The sequence below is a fragment of the Calidris pugnax genome, unplaced genomic scaffold, assembly GCF_001431845.1.
Source record: "Calidris pugnax isolate Ruff unplaced genomic scaffold, ASM143184v1 scaffold196, whole genome shotgun sequence".
Taxonomy (NCBI): Eukaryota; Metazoa; Chordata; class Aves; order Charadriiformes; family Scolopacidae; genus Calidris; species Calidris pugnax.
Genome location: NW_015091042.1, coordinates 6,484,457 through 6,510,699, shown reverse-complemented (window position 1 = coordinate 6,510,699; position 26,243 = coordinate 6,484,457). Strand labels below are relative to the sequence as shown.

General features: G+C 43.3%; 1 protein-coding gene across 3 annotated transcripts in view; it reads left to right on the top strand.

Moving 5' to 3' along the window:
• MARCH8 (membrane associated ring-CH-type finger 8) overlaps positions 1-26,243 on the top strand; it is a 77,409-nt gene that overhangs the window by 12,982 nt on the left and 38,184 nt on the right. Inside the window, exon 1 of one of the 3 annotated variants that reach the window (XM_014956296.1) lies at positions 4,946-5,324. The exons of the other annotated variants lie outside the window; for them this stretch is intronic. Within the exon in view, the coding sequence (XP_014811782.1) occupies positions 5,295-5,324 (30 nt within the window). The 5' untranslated portion in view covers positions 4,946-5,294. Of the gene's footprint in view, positions 1-4,945; positions 5,325-26,243 lie in introns of those variants that run through there. 3 annotated transcript variants of the gene reach the window in all.

Below are 26,243 nucleotides of genomic sequence, written 5' to 3'. Positions count from 1 at the left end.
AGAGAGAAAAAGATGCTTGCTGGAAACAAGAGGCATATCTCCACCTGTCTTTTAGCATGTGGGCTGTGGCTGTATGGAACAGAAGGCTGGAGTTCCTGTAGTCCTGTACTGCCTTCCCAGGGTGGATACAAGCAGGAGCATCTCCAAGTCCTCTGAGGCTCTACAGGAACAGATGTCACACGGGAGAAGTTGTGTCCTGTCACCTCTGCAGTGGATGTTGGTGCCAGGTTTTACCACACAGCCCGTGGAACTGACTATTCCATACTACTTTTTAATTTTTAGCTTTTCTTTCCTCTTCCTGTACTGTATTTTCAAGTCCCGCATGTTGATTTAGAGTTATGGATTGGCATGAAATCCCGAAGAGAAGTATGAGGTCATCCTTTTCTTAGGATTTAGAGAGAGGAGCTTAAAAAAAAAAAAAAGTGTAAAAGTTGTAGGGACTGCTTCTGTGGTTTTTTTGAATACCCACTAATTAATTTATTTTTATTTTTCCCTTAAAGTGGTCAAGGGAACAGCCTTTTAACACGCATCAGTAGCTTTTCCTGAACGGGAACTTTCAGAACAGGAAATGTTTTAGTCATCTCTGGATGCACAAACCCCACGCCAGTTGGAAAGCCAATTTTTTTCTGGGAATCACCTGCCTGCCTTTTTCTAGTAACTGTCCCCAAGCAGCGGCTGCTGGAGGAGGTGGCTTCTGCATTGTTCAGTTTGAGACATCACCCTACGTTTCCCTCAGTAAGTGGAGTACAGATTAAATTTAAAAAAAAAAAATACCCAAGAACCAGCTGTTTTGTATGTAATTTTTTAATATGCAGAGCAGAACACAGCTATCTAAAATATACACCCCTGTATTTCTAGGCACTGGGTGACAAAGGGCTGACTGTCGTGGTTTCTGACCCAAGTCAGCAGCATAAAAGCAGCACCTCCCACCCCCAAACCCTTTCCCATGGGTCTGGCTGAGAATGGCTTGTTTGATTTTAATGACTCCTTTGAAGTGTGTGAGGCTGAAGGCTGACAGGGAGGGCCACGTCTGACTCGTAGTGACCTGTGGTGCAGGGGTAACTAGATGCCATGTACATTGAACCCATCACTCGTGGTATGCGGAAGAGGCATTTTTAAACCTCCAGCCTTGGCTCAAAGATGAAGGGTAGGTCTTCTGACTTGATTTGTTTCCACACCAAACCACCGTCACAGTTGATGGACACCACACCTGACTTATTTTATTTTTCAATTCCGAGTTTTTGTGGCTTCAGCTCCTAGCTGCTGGTTGTGGGTGACTCTTTCTGCATTGATTGCAGCAGGCTCTTAATTGTGGTTTTGGACCTGTCAGTGTGTTACAAAGAAGTTAGGTCACCCTCTTTTTACTTACAATTTAACTTACAGATAGAATTACCATAGAATCACAGAATGGTTTGGGTTGGAAGGGACCTCAAATATCTTGAGTTCCAACCTCCTGCCCTGGGCAGGGACATCTCCCACCAGACCAGGTTGCTCCAAGCCCCATCCAGCCTGGCCTTGAACCCCTCCAGGGATGGGGCAGCCACAGCTTCTCTGGGCACACTCTTCTCTGAGTTTTGGTGAGCTAAAACAGACTATTAGGGAAATGTTAATAGGAGACAATAAGCTGGAAAAACAAAAAACCCAGATGGGGCAAATATGTCTACAGCAAGACAGCGCTTTCTCCTGGTCGCATCCCAAGTTCCTCTGGTCTGAGGAGGACGTTAAGGTGGCTCACAGGCAGACGAGGTCAATGCATTTTTATGGCCCCTGCCATTTTTTCAGTTCAGTCATTAAGATAATTAGCTGCAAACTCTGAGCTTCTGATTTATAAGCAGAATTTTTGTGGTGTTTAATGCAGAGCCCAGACCCCCATGTCTATTGCATCCTTTCTGATGAATTATTCTTGTGCAGTATTTAGGTGGGTTATAGCTGTTGGGAGCTTTGAGTCTGTCCTTTTTTTGAGGAACTTCTGAGGAAGCTCTTACAGTTCCTCTTTATAACAAAGTTCTCTTTTTCACTTTTTTTTTTTTCTTAGATTTCTCAAACGTTTGTGAAAGTGTCTTAACTAGTTCCTGCACGCGCAGGTTGCTTGGGGAGAACTCGTGTGCAATCCGCTATTCTCAACTCGGCTGTAGGTTCTGAGGCCAAAAAGCAGAACAAAAAGCCAAAAACTGTAGATGGGAGGAGAAATAAAACCCTTGAGGAAGCTCAACATGCCCCTTAGTTGCTTGGCCTTTTCGCTTGTGTTCAATCACCTGTTTTTTTCTCTAATCTGAAGTGCTTTTTGTGGATTTCCTTTGTTGTTGTTTGGTTTTTCCTTCAATCAATCTTTGAATGCTTTTCGGAAAAATTCTTCAGGCCGTATTGTTATCCCCCCACTCTTGTTTTGTAGGTGCATTGGTGACACCCCCAGTGCTCGGGTAAGCACTGTTATATTGCTTTGCAGAAGTGTGAATTTATTGTCCTGGGGACAAATATTTGAATTAGGCACAGCCAAAAGCCAGCTCCTACCCGTGGGTACCGCTCTCCTTCTGCTTCCTGCATGGAAGCACAGGATGTTACATGCTGTTTGTTAACGCTTGGAGTTTAGGTACTGGTGCTAATTTCATTAAAAACAGATATAAAACCTTCACTTACTATTTTTCCGCTGTGGAATTTGCATAGGCTGGGAGGAACATCTGCTGGATCGCAGTCTGTTGACTCCTTCGGTGTCTTCATGGTGGCTGAAACTCCCTCCAGCCTTGTTTGTTTGGAAGAAATCTGGTGTAATGTTGGATCTGTGCAGCCCATGGGGTTTCACAAGGTTTTTGGGGTTTCACAAGTTTTTTGGGGTTTCACAAGCCGGAGAAGAGCAGCGCAGCACTTGCACGAGCGTGATTATGTGAACTCACCGATGGAAACCATGGCTTGGGCTTTAACATCTCCCTGTCCCATATTACCCTTGTGCTACCCAACTTGGTTCCTCCTCTCCTCCACCCTCCTTTGGGTTAGACCTGGGAAATATCCAGCTGTCCTAAGGCACTGCTGACCAAGATGGTCACACACGAGGTGCTTGGGTGCACAGAAACTTGGGAGAGAATACAACGAGCAAAAAACATGAGATAAATTATCCCTAGATCATGACCATCCTGTCCCAAGGTGTGGCCAGGGAGGACCATTAAGTGCTCATCCCACTGAGAATGTATCTGCTGCTTTGCTATCATTATTGTACTGATCAGGGGATAACTAATCTATTTGTGCTGCACGTTTCCATTTGGAATAGTTGGGTTTGTTTGGTTGTTTTGTTTTTTTTTTCACCCAGACATCAAAGAAGTTCTGATTGGCAGCTGGGAAACTTGTGTAAGGTCTGAAAGGAGGATTTATAGGAAAGGAGCAGATGGTGGACTAGAGAATTTCCCCGGGAGGTTGCAGTTATTTAAAAACGGGAGAAACTAAATAGACTGTACAAAATTTGACTGTGAAATTAACTGGCCGGCCATTAGCTAAATGCTTCACCAGAATGATTCAGCTTGGCCCCCAGCATAAGCGTGGAATGAAGCGACGTGGCCGTGAGCTGATGCCCCACACGTTATTGCAAGTTCCACCCAATAAGTGCGCCTGAATGAGAGATGATTTTTGCTCCACAGAGTTCTTGCTGTGGCGAGGCCTCTCCTGCATCCTTCCCTCTCGTGTTGGCAACAGGATTGTCCAGGTGTGCAGGAGAAGGGTACAAAATGCTCTTAATCTTAAATGGAATATAAAGCTGTTCAGTGGACAGGGACACCTCCCACCAGACCAGGTTGCTCCAAGCCCCATCCAGCCTGGCCTTGAACCCCTCCAGGGATGGGGCAGCCACAGCTTCTCTGGGCAACCTCTTCCAGTCTCTCACCACCCTCATGGGAAAGAAATTTCCTCCTAATATCTCATCTAAATCTTCCCTCTTTCAGTTTCAAACTGTTACCCCTTGTCTTAATGCTCCCCTCCCTGATCAAGAGTCCCTCCCCGTCTCTCCTGTAGCCCCTTTGGGGACTGTAAGGCCATTACAAGGTCTCCCCAGAAAGCAGGAACTGTCTCTGAATTTTGATGTGAGCTGAGAAATCTGACCTCTGAGAAGTCTAGAGAGCTATGTTCAAACCGAAGAGCCACGGTTCAGGATGTAGGAAGCTGCACGTGCACTCTCTATCTAAATTATACATTAAAGGCACCTTTTCTTTACAGGAAGCTAAGGGCTGGTGGGAGCCTGGGAATGCTGTGTGGTTGGGATTGCAGCAGGGAACTGATAAAGGGATGCCAAGTAACTTGGTGTGTGTCTAACAACGAAATCAAAGGAAAACAATTCTGAGAAACCAAACAGACTCCACCAGCGGCGCGTATTGACATTTGCCCGTTGCAGTAATTGCACTTGCAAATAAAGCACTTGCAAATCAGTCCTGTGTCTTCCTCTTTGGGAGACTATCTGAAAGTCTGTGAATTTTTTGGCAGTTTTCTTGCAAAGTTGTACTGACACAGTGGAATTTATTGCTCAAGAGAAGCAGCAAGAATCATGTGAATTTATCCCCCATATTCTTCCACCCACGAAGTTCTCCTGAGCAATCTCTTCTCTCTGTAAACAGTCAACTTAACTTGCCAGCTCTACAGCAAGAGGGGTTTTTTTCCCCACCTTCTTTGTGCTGTATTATTTTCTGGTCTGTCACATTCATTCTCTGTCTTTAGTGTTCATCTTTACACAGCTTCTCTTGCATCACAGCCCTTAGGAAAAAGAAAAATTAATTACCAAGCAACTGCATTGACTGGTGTTGTGTAGTCCAGAGATACTGACTTCTGGCTGCACAGATTTTTATATTTAAAAAAAAAAAAAAAAAGAAATAGGGAAAATCACTAGGTCTATTGATTTGACTATTGAGCAGGGGAAAGAAAATGGATCTGGGAGGGACATCCTCCTTGCTCTTTGGACATCAGGAGAATTTTTATGCTTCATGGCACAAAAATTGCTAGGGGTTGCTTTTGGGAAGGGAGGAGAGGTGGACATCAGCTGCTGCAAGGGATGGAGCGTGTTGGTAGGAGCTCTCATGCATTATTCATCACCAGCTCTTTTCGCTGGGATCAGCTGGAGGAAGTAGTTAGTCTAGTTTGAGCTCCACTAGTCTGATATTTAGGGGGGGCTTAAACAAGCCCAGGCAAGTGCAGCACCAACTCTTTCTCCTCGTCTGCCGGCGAATGTAGGGCAGCCAGCAGCTCTGCTCACACAGCTCCCTCTCTTTAGGCTGGATAACAGAAGTCATGCAACCAGGGGAAGCTCCTCTGAGGATACACACATGCATTCCTGCTGGAAAATGAAGCTTCAGGTAGGAGAATGCCTTGTCAGCAGAGCGGCTCGGTTCCTTGTAGGGATGCTGTTAAGCCCAGCAAAATAAATATGTCTGTGTGGCCAGGCTGTCAGGAGAGGCTCCTTGTTAGGGTGCTGCGTGAGCCATCCTTCTTGGGGTGATACTTTGTCCAGTTCTAATTGTGAAGCTGATATATTTTTTATTTATTTAATTTTGTGAATCTGATTTTTTTCATTTTTTTTTTCTTTTAAGCACCTTTCCTTCATTCACACCACCATCCTTCGGAAGGCGCTGGGGATTAAAAGCAGAGCGAGAACTTGCTGGTTTGGGGAAAATTTTTGTAGTTGCTTTGATTTTAAACTGGCTTTTAAATTGTATTGGTATTAGCACTTTTATTCAGGGGGGAGGTAACCATAAGAGATCTGTTCAAACACAGCTGGGTGCGATAAGCTTTAAGCTCCAATTGTGTCCTTTCAGAGTGTGTGCATTTCAATGGCTGCACTATTTACTACTTTTGTTTTAATTTTCTGAATAGAGATGCTTGTAAATTGGGGCTTGCGTTCTCAAAAGCTTGTCTGTATTTTCAAATGTTATCAGTCCTTCTAACAGAAATCTATATTCCTGCTCTGTACCAGCTTTGTATATATAGATCATCAGGGGCTGGAGCAACACTATTAGTTCAGTTTTTAGACAAAGAAGGGGATTTTGCAAAACCTTATGGAACAACAACAAAGGGTCTTTGTTCTGTTCCCTGAGCGTTTTTTGCTCTTGTAATGTGCGGGGCTGTGCATGGGTGAGAGAGGGAGGAACACAAACCTGTAATCTCATTTGGCAAAAAATGTCCAAATGTTATTTGCTTTGTGTGTTTTAAGTCTGTACCCTGCTTCTGGCTCTGAACTGCCCTGCAGCGTCCTGCCTCCTGCCCTATTTGGGGGATTTTGTGTCACTTTGGGGGGTGGGGGGGAGGAATTTATTTATTTCTTTATTTATTTAGGTGGGCTGCTAAAAACCCCAAACTTAAAAGTGCAAAAAGCAGAGAGTCCCTGCTAGACAACGAGGACGAAGCGGTGCTTTGCTGTACAGACAAATTGTTTTCTTTGAAAAACGGGAGCTTTAAGTCCAATCCAGGGTTTAGTAAATAAGCGTTACTGGTGGAAGCCGAAATTGTCAGCTTTATGTGAAATCCCCCAGGAGGAGATTAATGATCACGTGCTTTTGCAAGCTTAAATGTACACTGCCTGCCACTGCGTCGCCTTCCAAGATGACTTGATCACCTAAATAGAATTTGTGTGTACACAGGAGTATGATATTTAGTATATTTTCCTTTTACTAACAACTGGAAGTGACAATATTTTGTCTCACACACACTCAGCCTGTAGCTTTGGGGCTGGGGGTAGTGGAGGACACACCAGCACTTTGGGGAGTCCTGAATAACTTGAATTGTTGACATTTTAAAACACTCAGAAAGCTCCTTTTGACTTCATGTGTTAAAGTATTTGAAATTTATATGCTGTACGAACAGCGAAAATTAATCTCCTACTTGAATTTTGCAGATGCTTCAATATTTGTCATGAGATAGAGAGGTGACAGGCCAAAACTCTTTTAGGACAGACTGTATGGCCTTTCAGTGCATAAGATCCTTGTTCCATGGAAGCTCAATAGCAGGATTCTTTATCTGATTTTATTAGACTTGCGAGGTCCCGCACATTCAGTTACTTGATTGAAGTCAGTGGAATTAAGAAGTGGATTTGGGATTATGTGATTTAAACTGTAAGATTTTTATTTACCTATTTTTAAACGTCAAAGTGTATTTTGCTGCTTCACTACTCAGTTACACCAGGAGTCCAGAGCTGTGGTTTCTAGTCATCAGGACCTAGGGAAGGAAGAGTTATTTCTGCACTTTTAATGTATTGAGCTGATGCGTTGATGGTTTAAAATTCTAAAAGCATCTCTGTGTTACTCTTTTTCAACTACCCACATTCAGATTTTGTCTGTACTCGGCCCCTCTCGCCACCCACTCAGCTGATTTATTATTTTTTTTAATAATCAAATAAGATTTAATACTGTCACTGTAGCACAAACCAGCAATGATGGCCTTATTGGCACAGAGGAGATTGGGAGCGATTTGGGCCCATGTAAGAGCGTCATCTTTGATGTGCCATCTGAAAGCCCTCAGGCTTATGCCCATCCTTCAGAAATTCCTCAAAATCCTTGTGCAGCTGAAGCATGAGGGACCTGGATGGACTATGATGCTCTAGAACATACCAACCCGCTTCAGGGGAGAGGAGTTTTATTCTGGTGTTTACATTTTTTTTTTTTAAATTCAGACATGATTAATAATAATAGCAAAAAATAAGGAACATTTACGTGTCTGGGAAAGGTTTTGGATCAAAACCTCTACACAAATTCTTAAAGATTTGCTTCATCAGCCAAGAGTGAGGAAAATACTTGGGCTGAGCAGAGCACTTCAGGCACTGCTTACAGATCCAGGAAAGTAAGAGTTTGCACTGAACAAAAAAAAAAACAAAACCCACCCCAAAAAAACCCAGCTAATGAATAAGGGGGAAAAAAGGGCAGAAATCCAATTTTTGGTTATTTTTCTGTAGATCATTGTGAAGAGCTGGAATCAGACCAGAACAGGAAACGTGATTCTCTGTGTTCAGACTGAGACAGGCAACAGGACTGAGACTTATTTGATAAAACTCCTTTCCAGCTTTATCTCCTGCCTCAGTGTCTCTTTGTAATAGAATATTGAAGTATCCTATTAGTGGAGTCAGAAATACAATTAAAATATTCAGTATTTGGAAGCAGCAAGAAATGATACAAACCGAAATGAAGAGTGTGCTTATGCTGATATTAAAGAGAATGAAAAGGAGTTATTATCCAGTTCTATGATATAAAGGCAGCATCCTATTGTAAGAACATTTAAATGAAATGGCTGCAGCTGTGATGTCCCTGGGAAAAGTAGTAAAAAACAGGGAAGGCTGAGTGTGGTTGCCTCTTTGTAGGACCTATCAAGCAGTGGAGAAAGTTCAGGGGTTTTTTATTTCTCAGCTGATAAGGAATTTTAAAGGTAAGTCTGTGGTGAGAACAGATGTAAGTTTGGGTTTGTTTCGTTGGGTTTCTTTTTTTCAACTTAAAAAATACCTGAAGAATAAATTCAAATGGAAAGTCAAGTTTTACAGTACTGCAAAATGAACATCTTTTCAGTTCAGGGCCTTCTGCCTCCAGGCTGTCTCCCAGTATGCTTAATGGTGAGCAGTGGTGGGGCTGCAAGCAGATTGCTCGTGAAGACAAATGATGTAAAACTGGTTTGGAGCAGGTATTACTGTGTGTTCCTGATTCTGATTTTGTAGCCTCCCCAAACCTTTGCATCTCGTTGTCCAAAAGGCAGAGGATGCACTGATACCATGATACCTGAGCAGGAAGGATTGAAACCATGTTGTCCATCCTCTCCTTCCTCCTGGAAATGACTGCAGGGTGGGCAGAAATGCAAACCTTCCAGCAGGGAAGTGACCCTGTGTAAGAGCTGGTGGAGACAGACACACCTCTGCTGTGAGGACAGGCTGAGAGAGTTGGGGATGTTCAGCCTGGAGAAGAGAAGGCTTCGGGGAGACCTTACAGCCCCTTCCAGTCCCTAAAGGGGCTCCAGGAGAGATGGGGAGGGACTCTTGATCAGGGAGCGGAGCCATAGGACAAGGGGTAATGGTTTTAAACTGAATGAAGGGAGATTGAGATTAGATACTAAGAAGAAATTCTTTGCTGTGAGGGTGGTGAGACACTGGAACAGGCTGCCCAGAGAAGCTGTGGCTGCCCCATCCCTGGAGGGGTTCAAGGCCAGGCTGGATGGGGCTTGGAGCAACCTGGTCTGGTGGGAGGTGTCCCTGCCCAGGGCAGGGGGTGGGAACTGGATGACCTTTAAGGTCCCTTCCAACCCAAACCATTCTATCGTATCAGACAACCTTATGTACCTATGTGGATTGACTCCAGGTATTGACTTGACTGCTGATATGGGCAAGCCCAAGCAAAGACTGTGCGAGCACATTAGTGTGGAGATGTTCCAACCCAAGCACCACCTCCCTTTGAGCCAGTCTCGGGCACAGGGCTCAGTGACATGCTATCTTGGCTCTGATTTGGTCTCATTTTTTGTGTGCACTCACATTAAAGTAAAAGCAAATTAACAGCTTGGAGGTGAAGTGGTGGTGTTTGGGTGTTTTGGAAGGTTTTGTGCACAATACGTGGTAGTGTGTCGTTGCAGTTATGCTTTGGAGCTCCCTGGTTGTATATTTGCCTTTCAGCGATGTTTTGAGAACAATCTTGAAGGTGGGGTGATTGTAGACACACACAACATCCGAGCCTAAAGCTAACAGAGAGACATTTCAACACAGTTTGTAAACGTTGGCGTTTGTAAACGATGCTTATGACCTTGGGCTTGGATACAAAACCATGACTACGGAGAGGCCAGTTGGACCTCTCCCAGTCACACCACCGCCGTGTTGAACTCTGGAGAGGGCTGCGGCCATTGTGCCTCTCCTGGGCTTCTGGAGGAGCTTGTGTGAAGCTGGTGAAGGTTGGCAGCATGGAAGCACTGAGGACGCGGAGGTCAGGAAGGAACTGACAGCAACTACTGCAGTCTGGGATTTGGGGAATCTGATTTTATTTTGTTTAGGGGAGCACTGTCCACTCTATAGGGTCATCCTAGGGTAGCTTCATCTGACTGGGTCCCTGCACTGTAGGTATTTCAGGCAGTGGTGGCATCTTTTCTTTTTCCCTGTTCCCTTCCTGTTCATGAATTGTTTTTTTTCCAATTTAGCTATTTTTACTAAGGTCTACACTCAGTTTCTGGAGACAACAGTCTCTTATACAGGAGTAAGAAATAATGTTTTCTTGAAACCTGCAGCACTAAATGCGTATCTCATGAACGTTGATGCTTCCTGGGAACTGACTCAAAGACCCAACCTCCCCTTACACTCAGGATAACGGGAATGCTCCAGTTGTCAGCAAAGCCAAGATCACAATGAGAACTGAGAACATGAGAATTGGTGGGATCAGAGCCCTTTGTGGCAGCAGGCAACAGGAGATGCTTGGGGACCAGTGTAAAAACAGGCATGTAATTATGCAATATATCTAAAAGTAAGCACATCATCAAGCATATAGTGATGCCTCCCAAGAAAGCCCTCCCAGCCTTCACTGGTTTATAGCTCAAGGACTCTTTTGTGTTAGCATTTAATAGTTCCCAATACATTCCTGTTCCTGCTAATCTCTCCAACAGCTTTTTCTGAACCCAAATAAAACCTTGAGCGTCCAAAACCACCCGAGGCAAAATTTTCCCCCATCAGCATTGAAGACCTCCCCAGGGATCAGAGCCCTTTGTGGCAGCAGGCAACAGGAGATGCTTGGGGACCAGTGTAAAAACAGGCATGTAATTATGCAATATATCTAAAAGTAAGCACATCATCAAGCATGTAGTGATGCCTCCCAAGAAAGCCCTCCCAGCCTTCACTGATTTATAGCTCAAGGACTCTTTTGTGTTAGCATTTAATAGTTCCCAATAGATTCCTGTTCCTGCTAATCTCTCCGACAGCTTTTTCTGAACCCCAATAACACTTCGAGTGTCCAAAACCACCTGAGGCAAAAATTTCCCCCATCAGCACTGAAGACCTCCCCGTGTTATGTCCTGTTTTACTAGGTATTAGGTACTGTAGATACGTAGGAAAAAGCCCATCTTCCATCTCAAAACCTTCAGTCTAAAAAATTGAGCATGACAAGAAAATGTTTTGCTTGCTCCGTTTTACCCTTAAGGAACTGAAATATAAATTGAAGTGGTTTGCCTAAGGAGGACACAAAAAACAACGATGAAAACATAAACACATCTTCCTGACTCAGTGATAGATTCAGCCTGGCCCTCATTAATATTGGTGATTCTGGTCAGCATAATTTGCCATCTTTTTGTGAATATTACTCAACTACGCTGCTTTCTGGCCACACTTTTCTTCTTAAAAAAGATAAATTTCCCCCATGGCTTTCAGTAAGGGTGGCTGGTAGTAACTTTTTAGGAGGTGATGCTTATTGCTAGAGGTTTTCCAGTAAGAATGGTTTGACAGAGAATTATGTCTCTGTCAAACGCATCGTGGTAGCTACCAAGCTGTACCTTCTGGATTTCTTAATAATGCTTCCCATGCCACGTAGGCTCCTTCACTCTGAGCCACATCAGTGGACTGCAAATGTTTGGGAAGAGCAGGAGTCCTGTCAGCTCCTGTGGAAATGGTGAAACCCTGCCAGGACGTGACAGTGTGAGAAGAGCATTGGGAGAAGAGCAAAACCAGGCAACTGTCAACAGACGGTTCAGTCAGAGCCACAGAGCATGGCTAAACTTTGCTAAGTTACTATTACGTTGAGTTGCTGAGAAAAACAAGATACACAAAGGAAAAAAAAAAAAAGAAAATAGAGAAATCTTTTCTGTCTAGATCCTTAACAATCGTAAATCTGTAAAGAACAGAGAGAATTTCAGATGATGCTGTTCTTCCCACCTCCTCTACTTTTTGATGTCTCTTTGTGGCTTCCTCTCCTTCCCTTTCATGTCTCTTCTTGATGTGTTTTTGACATTGGGGTTTAATTTTTGTTAAACATCAATTCTGGGCACGTTGTTTTCGCTTAAAGATTCTTTCCACTTGTTGCCAAAGCTACGTCTTTCTTACGGTTGCGTTTGCTAAAAATACTCTTTTGTCATGTGCCTTGAAATCCGTACGTTTCTTTGTTGGCAACATCCCTGTCGCATCTGTCTGCTCTACATGGATGAAAGACAAAGGCCATGAGGAGGGACTTTCCTGGCATCGTTTTATTACCTCACCAAATAACTAGTGTTGCCAAATATATTTGCTCAGTGGCCATTAGAGGTGTGTGGGAACCTTCACGGCTTAGATTGAGGGGATCAAGAGCAGCCAAGAAATCAATGCCTTTGCCAGTGGCCTTAGAAATGAGGATTTAATGAGTCAGGTCTTCAGAGAGCTACTTTTCTTCAGTCAGTGCTGTAAAGTCCCTCTGCCTCTCTCAGGAGCAAAACCTGTGAGGTTCGTGTCACCTTTTACTCTCACCAAAGTGATTTAGCCTCTCCCAAGAGCAGTTCCACGATGGGTTTGAAGGAGGTTAGCAGTTTTCTCCCCCAGTGTGGCTTCACAGGCTCTGCCTGGGAGTTGCCCTTCTTGAAATGAGTTAAAATACCCTTCCCTGAACTTCGTCTCCTGCTTAGTAGTGAATAATTTTTCATTCATTTGGATTAATTAAATTAATATGCTTTCTTTGTGAGGTTAGCCATGAGGAAATGAGAAGAGCCCAACTCAAGCCTTTCATCCTACAGCTGGACGCAGAAAATCCACAGATGCTGTTTCTTCCAAGTTCTCTTATTTGGTTGTTATCTGCAGACACCAGAAGGATGCTGTAAAGCTGTCCAGAAGTGCCTAAAGATGCGGAGTGTGCTCCAAAGAGCTTATTGTCTCAGGGAAGGTGAAGGACTGTAGAGGGGCATTGGGAGAGGGGGCTGAAAGACTGGCTGGATTATTCCCACCACCACCACGCTTTGTCTCATCCTGTTTCTCCATTTTGGCTTGTGGCAAAGGACAGGATGACTTCCACCTATTAGTTGGGTGATAACCTCAGTCAGCCCTTTCTCTACGAATGACACCTCTATTTAGTGAAAAAAACCAAACCTGAATTTCAGTCCCAGTAAAGAAAAAAGGTCAACAAAAACAACCAAACAAAAACCCAAATCCCCACTCTCCAGCCAAAAAGTAAAAAAAAAAAAACACTCTGTTGCTTCCTCCTCAGATGTAACACTTTCAAAAGCAAAATTCCAGCAGTGGTACTGAAATAATGCGGTGATTATGTTAAAAGAAATGGTAATTTTGTGATCTCTGGCTTGAGCATGGAAGCACCATATACTCATGCATCTTTCCTGCCTGTAACTGAAGAAAAGGTTAGGAAGATAAAAGTTCCTTTTGTTTTGTTTTTTCTTTTAATCTTATTCATTTATTTTTTTTTTAAACTAATGCTTGAAACATGTATTTTTACAATTTTCTTCCCGTCTCTTGCAGTTACCAGGCAGTCTTGCTGACTTATTTTTATCATGTGTATTTTGGTGCACTCAGTCTCTGTGACTGGGGACGTGCGCATGCGTTTTATGAATTTTAAGCTAATTTCATGATTTTGAAACTTGAGTCACGTTGGTTTTTGTGTATCAGATGTTGAGCAAACTGGATTGTAGTTGTTTAAAAAGTGGGGAACAGTTTGGCTTCTGAGTACTAGAGCCAGTAGCATGGAGTGTGGACTGTGGAGACGTGAATCTTTCACTTTAATTTATTTTTTATTTTTTTTTTAGTAACAGTGAATCTGAAGCTCTTCAGTGATAGAAATTGGTAGTTCAAAAGAAGAGGTGGCACTGAGGTGGCAGGAATGTGTTAGGAAGAGGAAGAAATGTCCTTAAAATATTCTTCCAGGGCCTTGTTTCTGCACGTTCAATGTGGGGGTTTGTGTTTCTCTTGTTTGGGGATATATTTTTTTTCCCTTTCTTTCTAATTTAATGTCAAGTTCCCAGCTTAGCCTAGCGTAACAGGAAGCAATCTCAAAACCAACCAATTTAAGCTCCTTAGGTTGACCTTGATGGTTGGTTGGTCTCCATGTTGAGACGTTTTGTGGTTACTACACACTGTTATTTCTTTCTCTTGATATTAAGTAAATAGTTTTCTTTGAATAGTTTTTTGCCATTCCATCTGGTTTCTGTTAACAGCTAATTTTGTTGTTGTTTCTTGTCATCGGTTTCTCTCTTGCTGGCTAATGGAAAATTAGTGTTTTATGACTCATTGGGGTGCTTGTTTTATCTCGATTGACAGTCAGTGGTTGACATTAGGACTTTGAAATGCAACAACGCTCTTCCCAAGGAAGCACTTGTCTGTCTCAAAGGGGTCAGATTAGTTTGAAGAACCAGATGTAATACCTTAGGCTATTTGAGGCATCAGCTCTGCTTTCAAATCCAGGCTGGGCCATCGGGGTTAGAGTAATAATCCCTCTGTTTTCTCTGCTTTATGCAGGATCTATGCTTCTGCTAAATTTTTCGGTTTTAGTACTTCCCTCTCCCATAATTGTGGCCCTGCACCCACTCTGGTCTTCATGTATGCTGTTCTCCCTAAAAAGTATCCTTCGTTTCAGGTCAGATTAGTCTCTTGACTTCAGGGGTCGGAGCGGGAGTTGACTTGGCGATTGTCTGTCTTGTCCTCTCTTGGAGTTACTACAATTGGGCAGAAGCTCTTAAATGAAGAAATTACAATGCAAGCTGCAGTCAATGTCCCTGGGATGGCTTTGTGCATGGGAAAGCTTGGGAGCTGCTGTCTAGAACTGTCCCTGTTGGTTTTTGTCAACCTTAAAGTAATGACCTTTGGTGACAAGTTGTTGTGACCATACTCCGTCGTCGCCACATCAGCATTTTAGCTGTGTGGCTTGCCCCCACTTGACCAGCTGTTTCAGGCTGCCTGCGTATTTCAACTGGGAGCATTTTCACAATGAAAAGACTTCTTATCATTTTGTTTTTCTTATGGCTGGAACGGTAAGAGAGTCAAAAACCCGAGCTGTGCTTTGAAGGCTCCTCATTTGTCACAATTTCTTATACTCAAATGGCAAACACACTGTAGACAGGCAAAAGAAGATCTAAGAAGATCTCTCTCTGTCCATAAAGCTTCTTTTAACTGGAAAGCTAGGATGTTTTATGTAATATGGCTGTGCGAGACAGGGAGGTTTTTTTGTGGATATAAGTTGCTTTTGCACCATGTTTTTTCATGGCATACCTGTGACATTTAAAAGAATTACAGCCCTATTCAAGTTTTAATTATAGATTAGGCATTTTCTCTTCGGTTCAAAAAATGATATGTTAAGTGGGGAGTTGAAGAGTGGTGCCAGTTCCTGAGGCAGCCTTAACCTACCCAGTACGTAGGTTATTTAAAAATAAGAGGACATCAGTCCTCCTAATAAACTGTAAGCACCGGTGTTGCGTATGTTACAGATAATGAAATTTCTAGCTCATCACAAGCTGAATTGTTCTCTATAAACCATTCTTTTTCTTCTCTGTTTCTCTCAGCTCTATTGAGGCAAAGCCCTTTCAAAGCTCAGGTTAAGACTTGTCGTCGGGTTAGCCAGGGTTCACTGTCCCTGATGGAGAGGAACTGGCATAAAGCAATGCAGGTGATAACTCAAGAAATAAAACAAAAGTAGCCTTTTTAAAAAAAGAAAGACCCAAAGGCGGATTTCTGTCTCGTATGTTTTTAAACGACATGTTAATTTCTTATAATCAAGAAACTCCACGTATTCTACGAACTCACCATAATATTATGGCAGATAACCACTGGAAGAGACTTCGTGGTGGGAGTTGAGGTTCCTTTGCCAAAGGATGTGTGAGGTGCAGCAGCCATCAGATGGATGAACAGTCCCTTTTCTGCAGCCCCTTATCTCGAAAGCGGGCAAGGTCCAACAGGGACAGGGACGTTCCCTGGGTGGGTATGGTTGGAAAGGGAATTCCTCATTCTCTTCTGCCATTAGATGTTCTCCCCTAGCCCACAAAGAAACATGTGAAGCAGGACCTTCACTGTACTTTTTCTTGAGACTTCAAACCATACTTAATGGTTTCTGCAAATTGTCTGTCATCAGAAGACCTACATTTCTCATCCAAAATTCAACAAGGAAATTTAAGAGTCATCTTGCCACTAAAACAAAACAAAACAAGCTAGGCAGAGAGGGGGATTGCTTCTTTTGTTTTCTTCCTCCTCAGTTTTATTGGAGGTTATATTGCTTATTACTTTCTCTTTCCTCCTTTCCCCTTTTCACTCTTCTGCTTTTTATTTAGAAGAGTTTTCACTTCTGCTCTGCCGTGCCATGTAGCAGCTGCTTTGGATTTGCGGAAGCACAAGTCAGAAGCCTTCTCACATGTCTGACCCCGGGGAAGATGTTAACATGTTTTTCACTGAAAGGAAAAGAAAGGTGAACACAGATATATTTGAAATAAAACCAGAGCATTTGCGATATCAAGAAGTGTGAATTTAACAAGGAGGAAACACGAGCTCCTGACCAGCAGTGGAAGAGAATTTAGTTATTCTCAGCGTAATGTGAGGATTTTTGCAAGTTGTCCTCTTCTTTGCCATTTATAGACATGAACCAGCTCTACCTGTCAGCGCCTTTCAGAGGTGATCTCTGACTTTCTGTCCCTTTCTTTTCAACCCAGCTTTGGGAAGGTTTTGTATCCAAGGCCACAAAGGTCTGACTGGAGATAGTGAGGGAACCTTCTGGTTCCCAAGCCCTGGCTGCGTGGTCATCCTCACCTTTGCTGCTCTTCTTTGATGCTGTCTGGTATTCAAATGGAATATCAATTACCTTGTCATTAAAATTCAGATGACACCTGCAGTATGGCTTCTTTTTCAGTTTTGTTTTTATCTTAATTTCTTTGGTGCTGTCTGGGATGCAAATGAAATATCAATTACCTTGTCATTAAAATTCAGATGACACCTGCAGTATGGCTTCTTTTTCAGTTTTGTTTTTATCTTAATAGTTTGGAGACCAACTGAAAGATGATCATCCATCTTCTTCATCCCTGGAGGGGTTCAAGGCCAGGTTGGACAGGGCTTTGAGCAACCTGGTCTGGTGGGAGGTGTCCCTGCCCAGGGCAGGGGGTTGGAACTCAAAGATCTTTAAGGTCCCTTTCAACCCAAACCATTCTATGATTCTAAGGACTTCTTTTTTGGGGAGGTTTTCTTTGGCTTAGTTTTTGGTAGCCCTTGGGATTCAGCCTTGCCTGGTACAGATTCTTTCCATGAAATGAAATCAAAATATAGTTTGTAGGTTGGGGGTTTTTTAATATATATGTACGTGTGTGTGTGTTTGTATTTTAATACGTTTGACATAAATATGCCTGGCAGCTTTTCCCCATTACGCCAGTATCCATCCTTCTCAATGTCTGTTGTCAGGTTGGCCTCTTTTCCCTAGGCAATAATGACAGGACCAGAGGAAATGGTCTGAGGTTGTGGCAGGGGAGGGAAGAATTACTTGATTGAAAGAGTGGTCAGGCACTGCAACAGCCTGCCCAGGGAGGTGGTGGAGTCACCAACCCTGGAGGTATTTAAGAAACGTGTAGATGAGCACTTCAGAGCATGCTCTAGTGCCCGAGATTGTGGGGGTCTCTTTGGTGTGAATGGTTGGACTGGGTGATCTCAGAGGTCCTTTCCAACCATGAAGATTTTGTGCTGTACTCGTCTTTAAATTTTCTTGTAAGCTTTCTGAAGCAAGTCCAGCCTTTTGCCACGTGTGGTGCTTGGCACCGCAGAGCCCAACTCCTGAATTCTCTTCTTGCTTGAAAGCATTGGTTGAATTCGGCACAGTTTTCTGGTTTCTAAATTACATCCAGATAGGATGGATGATCCAGTCATACCAGCCCCTCCGGCGTTTGTAACTCTCCTCAGTGAGTTTAACTCCGTATCTTTCAGGGAATAAAATTACACGCTTCTCTAAGTATTTGTTAGAAGGACATATTTTGCTGAAAGCTGAATCCAATGCTTCACCTTTAAGGAGTGTTTGCCAGCAGAAAAATAAAATCCTTATGGATTTAAAAATGATTGCAATCCTTTTTTTCTGAAGCTTACAGGAGTTCCCCTATGTACCCAGGATTAGATCTTATAAAGACAACTATGTTTCTGTCCATTTTACTTTCTTGATACGGAACTCATTGTCCTTTATATAGCATCCCAACGTCCTTTTCTTGCACGGAATTAAAAAGCATTTCCAAATTGTTTTCCAGTGGTGACGGGGAATGATACAGAGAAAGACAATATAGATAATACTAGAAAGAAAGGGAGAAAAGGGCTGGCTCATGTGTGATCTCAGGCAGCTGAGAAGAAATGAGGGTGGTAGAAGGCACGAGGAGACAGAAGATGGGGTACAACGTGAGTTAGGACGGTGTTGGGAATGGTGAAGGTGCAGTTGATGTGGTCACTGGTTCATTCACTGCTCAGCTCACTTTATCTCTCTGCCACCGAAGGACACAAGGCAATTCTTACTTGTAGGCAATGTTTTCGTGTGGGCTTTGCTGGTTTTCACCCTGTCACTCTCCGAAGCAGCTCCTGCCTTTTAATCCCCTTAAGCCTCTCGTCTCGCACCGAAACATGTCCCTCCTGAAAATGTAATCCTCTTACTTCGGTTCCACCACTATGCTCCAGTTATGCCCCTCTGCTTGGGAGCTCGGGCAGCAGGGTTTCTGCACTGGCCTAAGGCTGGGAAAATTTAAATATCAAAGTATCTCCATGAGGAGTTCCCACACAACTTTTGTGCAAAATGCCAAAATCCCAAATCCCCCTTTTTTTTTTTTTTTTTCCTGAAAATCCTGTAGATTCCTTATGCCGTGGTGCCTCATCTGTAACGCAAAAAAAGATGGTTGGAGTAGATGACCTGGAAGGTCCTTTCCAACCTAGGCAATTCTATCCCTGCTCACCATCCTCAGGTCTTACCTGACCTAACCCATTATTTAATCCCATCCATGAATTTCCTCCTGGATGCCTGTGAAAAGCACAGTGACGTTTGTAACTTCCCTGAAGCGAAGCACTTATGTATGGAGTGGTGACAGGGAGGCGAAGGGTTAAAATGCAAAAAGCCATATCTAACCCTTAGCCTTTTCTTGCAAATTCACCCGCCTTTTGCAAATGTTTGTATTGAGAGAGTCTGAACATGGACCAGGATCTTCTAGTTTGAGTCTTGACACTTTCATGTCTCTGTATTTCAGGGCACAAGCCAGTTGTTCTCGCAGGTTGCGTCCTTATTACTGCAAAATGCAGCTCAACAGCATCTGATGCCTGCACTTTGTCTGATATTTCCTTTTTTTCATCAGATGCCTTCTGAAATGCCCCTTTAAAACTAAAATCTCAGAGAGAAATTTGACATTTTGTAATGTCCAGAGAGGCAATATTGCTTTTCTGGGGTTTGGCCTTTAAAAAAAATGGATTTTCACTGCGGCAGTTACTTATTCTTTAACCTCCTAGAAAATACTTCAGTAGCCATTTCAAACTGGAAGAACAGTACTTACATTTAGGGATAATTTTCTCCTTTTTATTTTCAAAACCAAGAGGAATCAGAAATAGATTGGGGGGATGGGGGAAGCATGGATTGGGAAATTCCAGTTCTGGATCCTCACCTTGTTGTAATGATCAGCAAATATTTTGTCGATGTGATGGCCCAGGTACAAAAGCTGACAATCTGAGGATCCTGCCTCAAAAATGAAGCCTCTCTGCTGGATCTAGAGCCTGTGGTGAAGCCCCTATTTATTGCTTCAGCTTCTCACTCAATTCCAAGCACAGAGCCCAAGAGAAAACAGCCTCCCTAGAGATCTGACTGTGCATTTTCAGACGGTGTATGGAAATGCAATCATTTTGAGGTTCTTTGTGGGTTTCTACCTCCCTAGAGATCTGACTGTGCATTTTCAGGTGGTGTACGGAAATGCCTTCAATCATTTAGAGCTTCTTTGTGGGCTTCTGAAAGTTACTTTTAAAAAATACAAAAACGTATTTTAATCTATTATCTTCCAAAGCAGATGCAGATTTCATAGATGCCCAGATTTTGGCAGATAATGAGTGTGTTAGAGCAGTGAACGTAGAGAAGACTGAAACTGTATTTTTAAACTCGAGCTTTGGTGGGGGTCAAGTTACAGGCGGTTTGACAAAAGCAAATCCTATCAGCTAATACACTTTTTTTTTTTTTTTTTTTTCCCGGAAAACTTTGATGCAATTTCCTGTGACAAAAACCCGCCCGCGCTTCAAAGCTCTCGGGAATGAAGGGCAGGAGCTTTACTGTGAATACGAGACTTATTTATAACTCGTTCCCCTTGGGAAATAAACTTCAGAAAAGGCCATGTCAGCACGTGTGCGGGAAGGCGGTGCGGTCCCCAGCAGGTCAGCCAGAGCTCGGGCAGCTGCACTTCATTTTCTGTGTCACAGGAATAAATGCGAGAGGCAGAAGGACCCAGGGATGTGAATTGTTTAATGCGACTCGCATAATATCAGTACTGTGTGTTTCCATAAAAAAAACCCTCTGAAACCAAGCAGGATTTTACTGGAACTGGAGCATGAGGGATGCGGAGAGAGAATGAGTAAATGTCTCCAGTTAAGTGGAAAAAGCTTCTGTTCCAATAGGCTATAATGGCCCAGAGATTTTATTTTAGCAGAAAATGCAGGCGTTCCTGGGACTGCGGTGGTAAATTTAGTTCTTACGCAGCTGCTGGCGTTGGGCTCATTCAGACACACGACAGCCTCAGCCCTCCTTTGTCAGACTGGGACTCTGCTCAAGTTTCCCTCACTGAAGTGAGGCCCCATCTGGAGTCCTGGGTCCATTTCTGGGCTCCCCAGTTCAAGAAGGACAGGGAACTGCTGGAGAGGGTCCAGCGAAGGGCCACAAAGGTCATGAGGGGACTAGAAAATCTATCTCGAGGAAAAGCTGAGGGACTTGGGTCTTTTTAATCTAGAGAAGAGAAGACTGAGGGGGGATCTGATCAACACCTATAAATACTTCAAGGGTGGGTGTCAGGAGGATGGGGACAGTCTTTTTTCAGTGGTGCCCAGGGACAGGAGAAGAGGAAATGGGCACAAACTTGAACATAGGAAGTTCCATCTGAACATGAGGAGGAACTTCTTCACTTTCCGGGTGGCAGAGGCCTGGAAGAGGCTGCCCAGAGAGGTGGTGGAGGCTCCTTCTCTGGAGACATTCCAAACCCACCTGGACACGTTCCTGTGCAACCTACTCTGGGTGGAGCTGCTCTGGCAGGGGGTTGGACTAGATGATCTCCAGAGGTCCCTTCCAACCCCATAGCATTCTGTGATTCCAAACTGGGTGAGGAGCAGTGCTCTTCTGAGAGGGTTCTTCTCTTCAGCCTTCAGGTAGGTTTTGTTCATCACTCATCTTACTGCCTCAGACGGTCTTTTGCTGGAATCTGATTATTTTAGGATTACAGTGATGGGAAACAAGGCTGCCTACACAGAGCATCTGTTTTTCAGCTACTGTTGCCCCGACCAGGAGTGCTAGGTTAGGGGTGCTCTGAGCATCGTATCTTGTATTTGCACCATCTGCTCAAAAATCCCATTTTTATTTTTATTTTTATTTTTATTTTTATTTTTATTTTTTCTTTTACTGTTTGTTGGCCTTCCAGTTGAGTGCCCTACTATGCCAGGTCACTGGCCTCATCCCTGCTTTATTTAGCCAAGGTAACTCTGTTGGCTTCGCTGTGGCTCAGTGTTAGCCTGGCACAGTGATCCCTTTCTGCACAGGGGTTCTTGTAGAAGTGGTCCTGCTGAATGTGGAACAAATGTAGACTTCCACGTGCAAAGGCAAACACATGTTTTTCTAGCTGACTCTTGCAGTTTCTTCTTCTCTGCTTCTCATGCTTCAAGGCAAGTCAGTATTTTTAAAACTGCTTTAGGTTCCGATCTACTCAACTGTCCCTGCTACTGACTGCAGTTACTGAAATACTTTGGTTTTTTCGGATCAGGATGTTGATAGTGGCTCAGTCTTGAGTCTTCCTGAGACCACAGGCATTTCTTGTTGGTTTTGGTGAGACCGCTGTGTCCCCGTGGAGTGCTGATTTATTGCTTCCTCCAGGAAACAATTCATCCAAGTGTATGTGTTTCAGCCAGCAATAGCTGGCTTGAGTCACCTGCTGCCTGGTCGTCTTCTGAAGGTGTGAAACTGCCCAAGTCTTGCTACTTTTCTTCACGTTATTTATTTACTTATAATAATCTGTTGCTTCAGCTGTCTTCATAGAAGGACTTGTCTTGTTGTTGGCCACCTCAGTTGTTTGTGGCTGAAGTCTTTGCATTTCTGCAGCATCTCTTACTAGCAGAGGCCAGACTCCCGACTGATTGACTTTAGTGATGGAATTCCCCTGGACTTCCATAAAGCCAGGATTAGTGGTGGAATTCCCCCTGACTTCCATAAAGCCAGTGCTTAACCTCTAGTGACCATACGCAAAAGCTGATGACCTCCCATTGGTTTTTTCTGTGTTCATTTCCACCCCTTTCTTCTCCATGTTGGCATTTTGTTGGCTTTGTTGATTGCTGCTACATCTTGAAGAGAGAAAATCTCACCATTTTGCTTTTGGTGCCATTGTCAAAGACTTTCCCCCTGGTTCTATATGGCCATACCATCTTTGTTTCTTCAATAGCTTCTTCAAATAAAAAAGTTGAAATCATAAAATCATAGAATGGTTTGGGTTGGAAGGGACCTCCAAGATCATCGAGTTCCAACTCCCCTGCCAAAGAAAAGATTCCTGTGCTGCAGTTTAAATGCACTACCCTTCAAATGCAGGGTGCCTTTTCTCTTAGCTGTGAATCATCTTTCATCCGAGAGCACTGTTTTCCTTAAGCAGTTTTGATTTATTTCTGTAAGGAAGGATGGTTGAATGTGTTGTTTGTCTTAGATATTATTCTTTGTGTGTTCTCTGACCTTACAAACAATTGTTGTAAGAAATTTAATGTGCTTTAAGCTCTCCAGAACATTACAGGTTAGATTTTTAGAAGGATCTAACTCTAACCAGTGTTTAGCAAAGTGACTTTGATGGGATCCATAGGGCCCAGCTCCTCATTTACCTAAATTTGTGTGATCCTTTAACACTAAGTGAGTCTGAAATGCTGCGGATCAGAATATTTTGCAAACTGCACTGATAAAAATGGGAAGGTGAAATTTCAGGCACAACCAAGCTGGTCTGTACCGAGTAGGTGTTACTGAGCAGGTCTGATATCTACAAGTGCTCTTTTGAGAGCTCTTCTGTCATGTGCTTTTGGCCATATCATGTTAAATGTTACCAAAAATACCCTGAACGCTTTCCCAGCATCGTTTGGGAAGTGATGTCTCTTGTTGCTATAGGGAATATCATTTGCCTTTACGGTCTGTGGAGTCAGAAATAGGTTAATAAGCAATCTGAATATCTTAAGATGGAACGGGAGGAAAAGAGGATAAAATCCTTGAGCGGAATAGAAGCAACTTGAAATATGAAGTTTGCTTTGGGAAGCATCCAGTTTTCTGGTATCATTCTGAATCTGGTTTTAGATTCAAAAGGCCCTTTGCAACCTTGGCTAAGAGATGATTCTGTGATTCACTGTTTTAATGGTGTATTTCGATAGTATGATATGAGTTGGACTTTGTGGACCTCTTTAGCTAAGCAGAGGCACTTGTGTCACGTCCAAGGCTGCGTGGCCACCTGCCACCCTGCCCCAGGGCCACCAGCTACAGCACAGCCTGGTCCTCCAGCAAGTGTGGCCACCAAGAAGGGCCAGCTCTTCGGAGACTCTGTCTGGGCTGTCGGCTTCCTGTAGCTGTTGGCAGCTTGAGAAATTCCAAATTACCAGTTGCCGAGAGGGTGTTTGATTTTTTTAATCTGTGAATGTTTAAAACAGTCAATTGCTTTGGCGTATTGATGTGTTTAGTGTCCCATAAGAATTCCAGCAGTTGCATTAAATGCAGTTACTTCACAAAAGATAGAAGGTTATTCCTTTTAATCTGTTTATAATTGCTGGCTTCCTGGGTGTTTGCCTCCCTCTTTCTGCTTTTAAATAGATGGATTTGTTTGAAAAGGCATTTTTGCTGTCGCACAGGTAAGGTTAAAGCACGCTGCTTCCATTATCAAGAAAGGTGTATATTTTTGGATCATGTCTTTTGTAATTCGTGTAATTTGTTCCCTGAGGGAAGGATTCATTTTTCTGTGTTGCATCACAGAAAGGCATGCATCCAGTTCAGGCAGGTTGTCTGGCAACAGCAAGATAAGAACATCCATAAAACATGTTGGATGCCAAACTTCGCAGTTTACTTTCTTTGTTAGAAATTGGGCACGTGGCACGTGAATATAGAAAGTGTGCAAAAGACTGCCTTTTTAGTGAAAGCTACCAGATTTTGATGGTCTTGGGCGGAAATTAAAATTTGCTCCTCCAGGTGAGGCAGCCCCAGCTCAGCCAGAGGAAGGCTTTTATCTCATCTTCTGGCTCAGACAGTTGAGATGGGGACATGGGGATCAGACCTCCAGTTTGGCTTGGCAGCTGGAAATACAGGTTATCCATAAGCAGATGTATAGAAGGATAGAATTCCCTGAACTCTGCCATTAAAGCCATTTGGTCCGTCGTCTTTTCCTTTTATTGGTCTTTTTTTTTTTTTCCTGTTAAAGCCATATGATCTGGTGATTTTTGTTTCTGTTGCTGATGTTCTCAGGCACAGCTGTAAGTTCAGCGCCTGGAATAAAGCTCGTTAACTCTCCTATGCTTTACTTCCAGCCTCAGTTTTTGCCTTCAGGTTGTTTTTCTGAGTTTGTCTCCTGCTTTGTGAAGCGGCTTGATGTGAACATGAATGAGCAAGTTAGTGAGGTGTCTGTGTAATCCACAGGCAACTTGCTATAGGTTTTTCCACTGTGATGGGAGGTCTGAAATCTTATATTTGGTTTCTGAATTTTGTTTCTGTTGCTGATGTTCTCAGGCACAGCTGTAAGTTCAGCGCCTGGAATAAAGCTCGTTAACTCTCCTATGGTTTATTTCCAGCCTCAGTTTTTGCCTTCAGGTTGTTTTTCTGAGTTTGTCTCCTGCTATGTGAAGCGGCTTGATGTGAACATGAATGAGCAAGTTAGTGAGGTGTCTGTGTAATCCACAGGCAACTTGCTATAGGTTTTTCCACTGTGATGGGAGATCGGAAAATTTTATATTTGGTTTCTTCTCTCATTCGTGGATTCGTGGTCCCAGAGAATCAAGTGGGATCATCCAAGAACAGGAGATACTGGAGTAAATGGTTGGGGCAGATTGTTTGGATTCCTTTTTCAGTATTTATACTGGGTCACCAGGAAGGCAAAAAAAAGGGAATATTTGGAATTATTTCCATCACCCCTCTCAGTTTCCAGTGTCTGGGGGTAAACACTCTGCAAGAACAGGGATGCAAGGAGTAGATCCATTACTGTTCTTTGATTAGATGCCATTATTCTTCCTTCTATTACTCTTCCAGCTGCACATAAGAATAATTGATGAACCTTGATGATATTTCCTCATATTTTATGGACAAAAATTTGAAATGAGCAAGGCTTAAAACTTTGCCAAGCACTAGCTGTATAAACTTCTAGTAAGCTTCTTGCTCTTCCGTGATGACCTGGTGACTGCCAAAGAAATGAAGTCCATCTTCAGTTGGTATGATGCAAAATACCATTTCCTACTGAAGTAATTAAATGTTGGGTTCTGTCAGTCACAAGATGCTTACAAAGCTTTTGTAATTTGACAATCCATTGGGTTTGACATATGAAGAAAATAGCTCACTCAGCCTTCTCCCATTTCTTTCCTCTCATTCTATCCCATTCAGACAATTAAGTGCACATGCCAATCTCTTCAACCCCTCTCTCAAACCAAAAGCCTGTGTTCTTTTTAATTTCTTCTGTTCAGGTTGCAGTGCGAGATTTGCATAAATTTTGGGAAGAGATTTTTAGGAAATCTGACAGCATTATGAAACCTGCAGCAGTGCCTGGGTGTGTACGACTGCGTGTTTGTACAACAGCTTTGCATTCATGGGAGTTGATGAATGAACCGAGTTTCACTCCTGACTTCCTGCTTTGCTGTGCAAGGGTCATTCAAAGAACCACACAATGGTATGGTGTTGGAAGAGACCTCTGGAGATCATCTAGTCCAACCCCCAGCCAGAGCAGGTCCACCCAGGGCAGGTTGCACAGGAACGTGTCCAGGTGTGTTTGAATGTCTCCAGAGAAGGAGACTCCACCACCTCTCTGGGCAGCCTCTTCCAGGGCTCTGCCACCCTCAAAGTGAAGAAGTTCCTCCTCATGTTTAGGTGGAACTTCTTATATACAAGTTTGTGCCCATTTCCTCTTGTCCTGTCCCTGGGCACCACTGAAAAAAG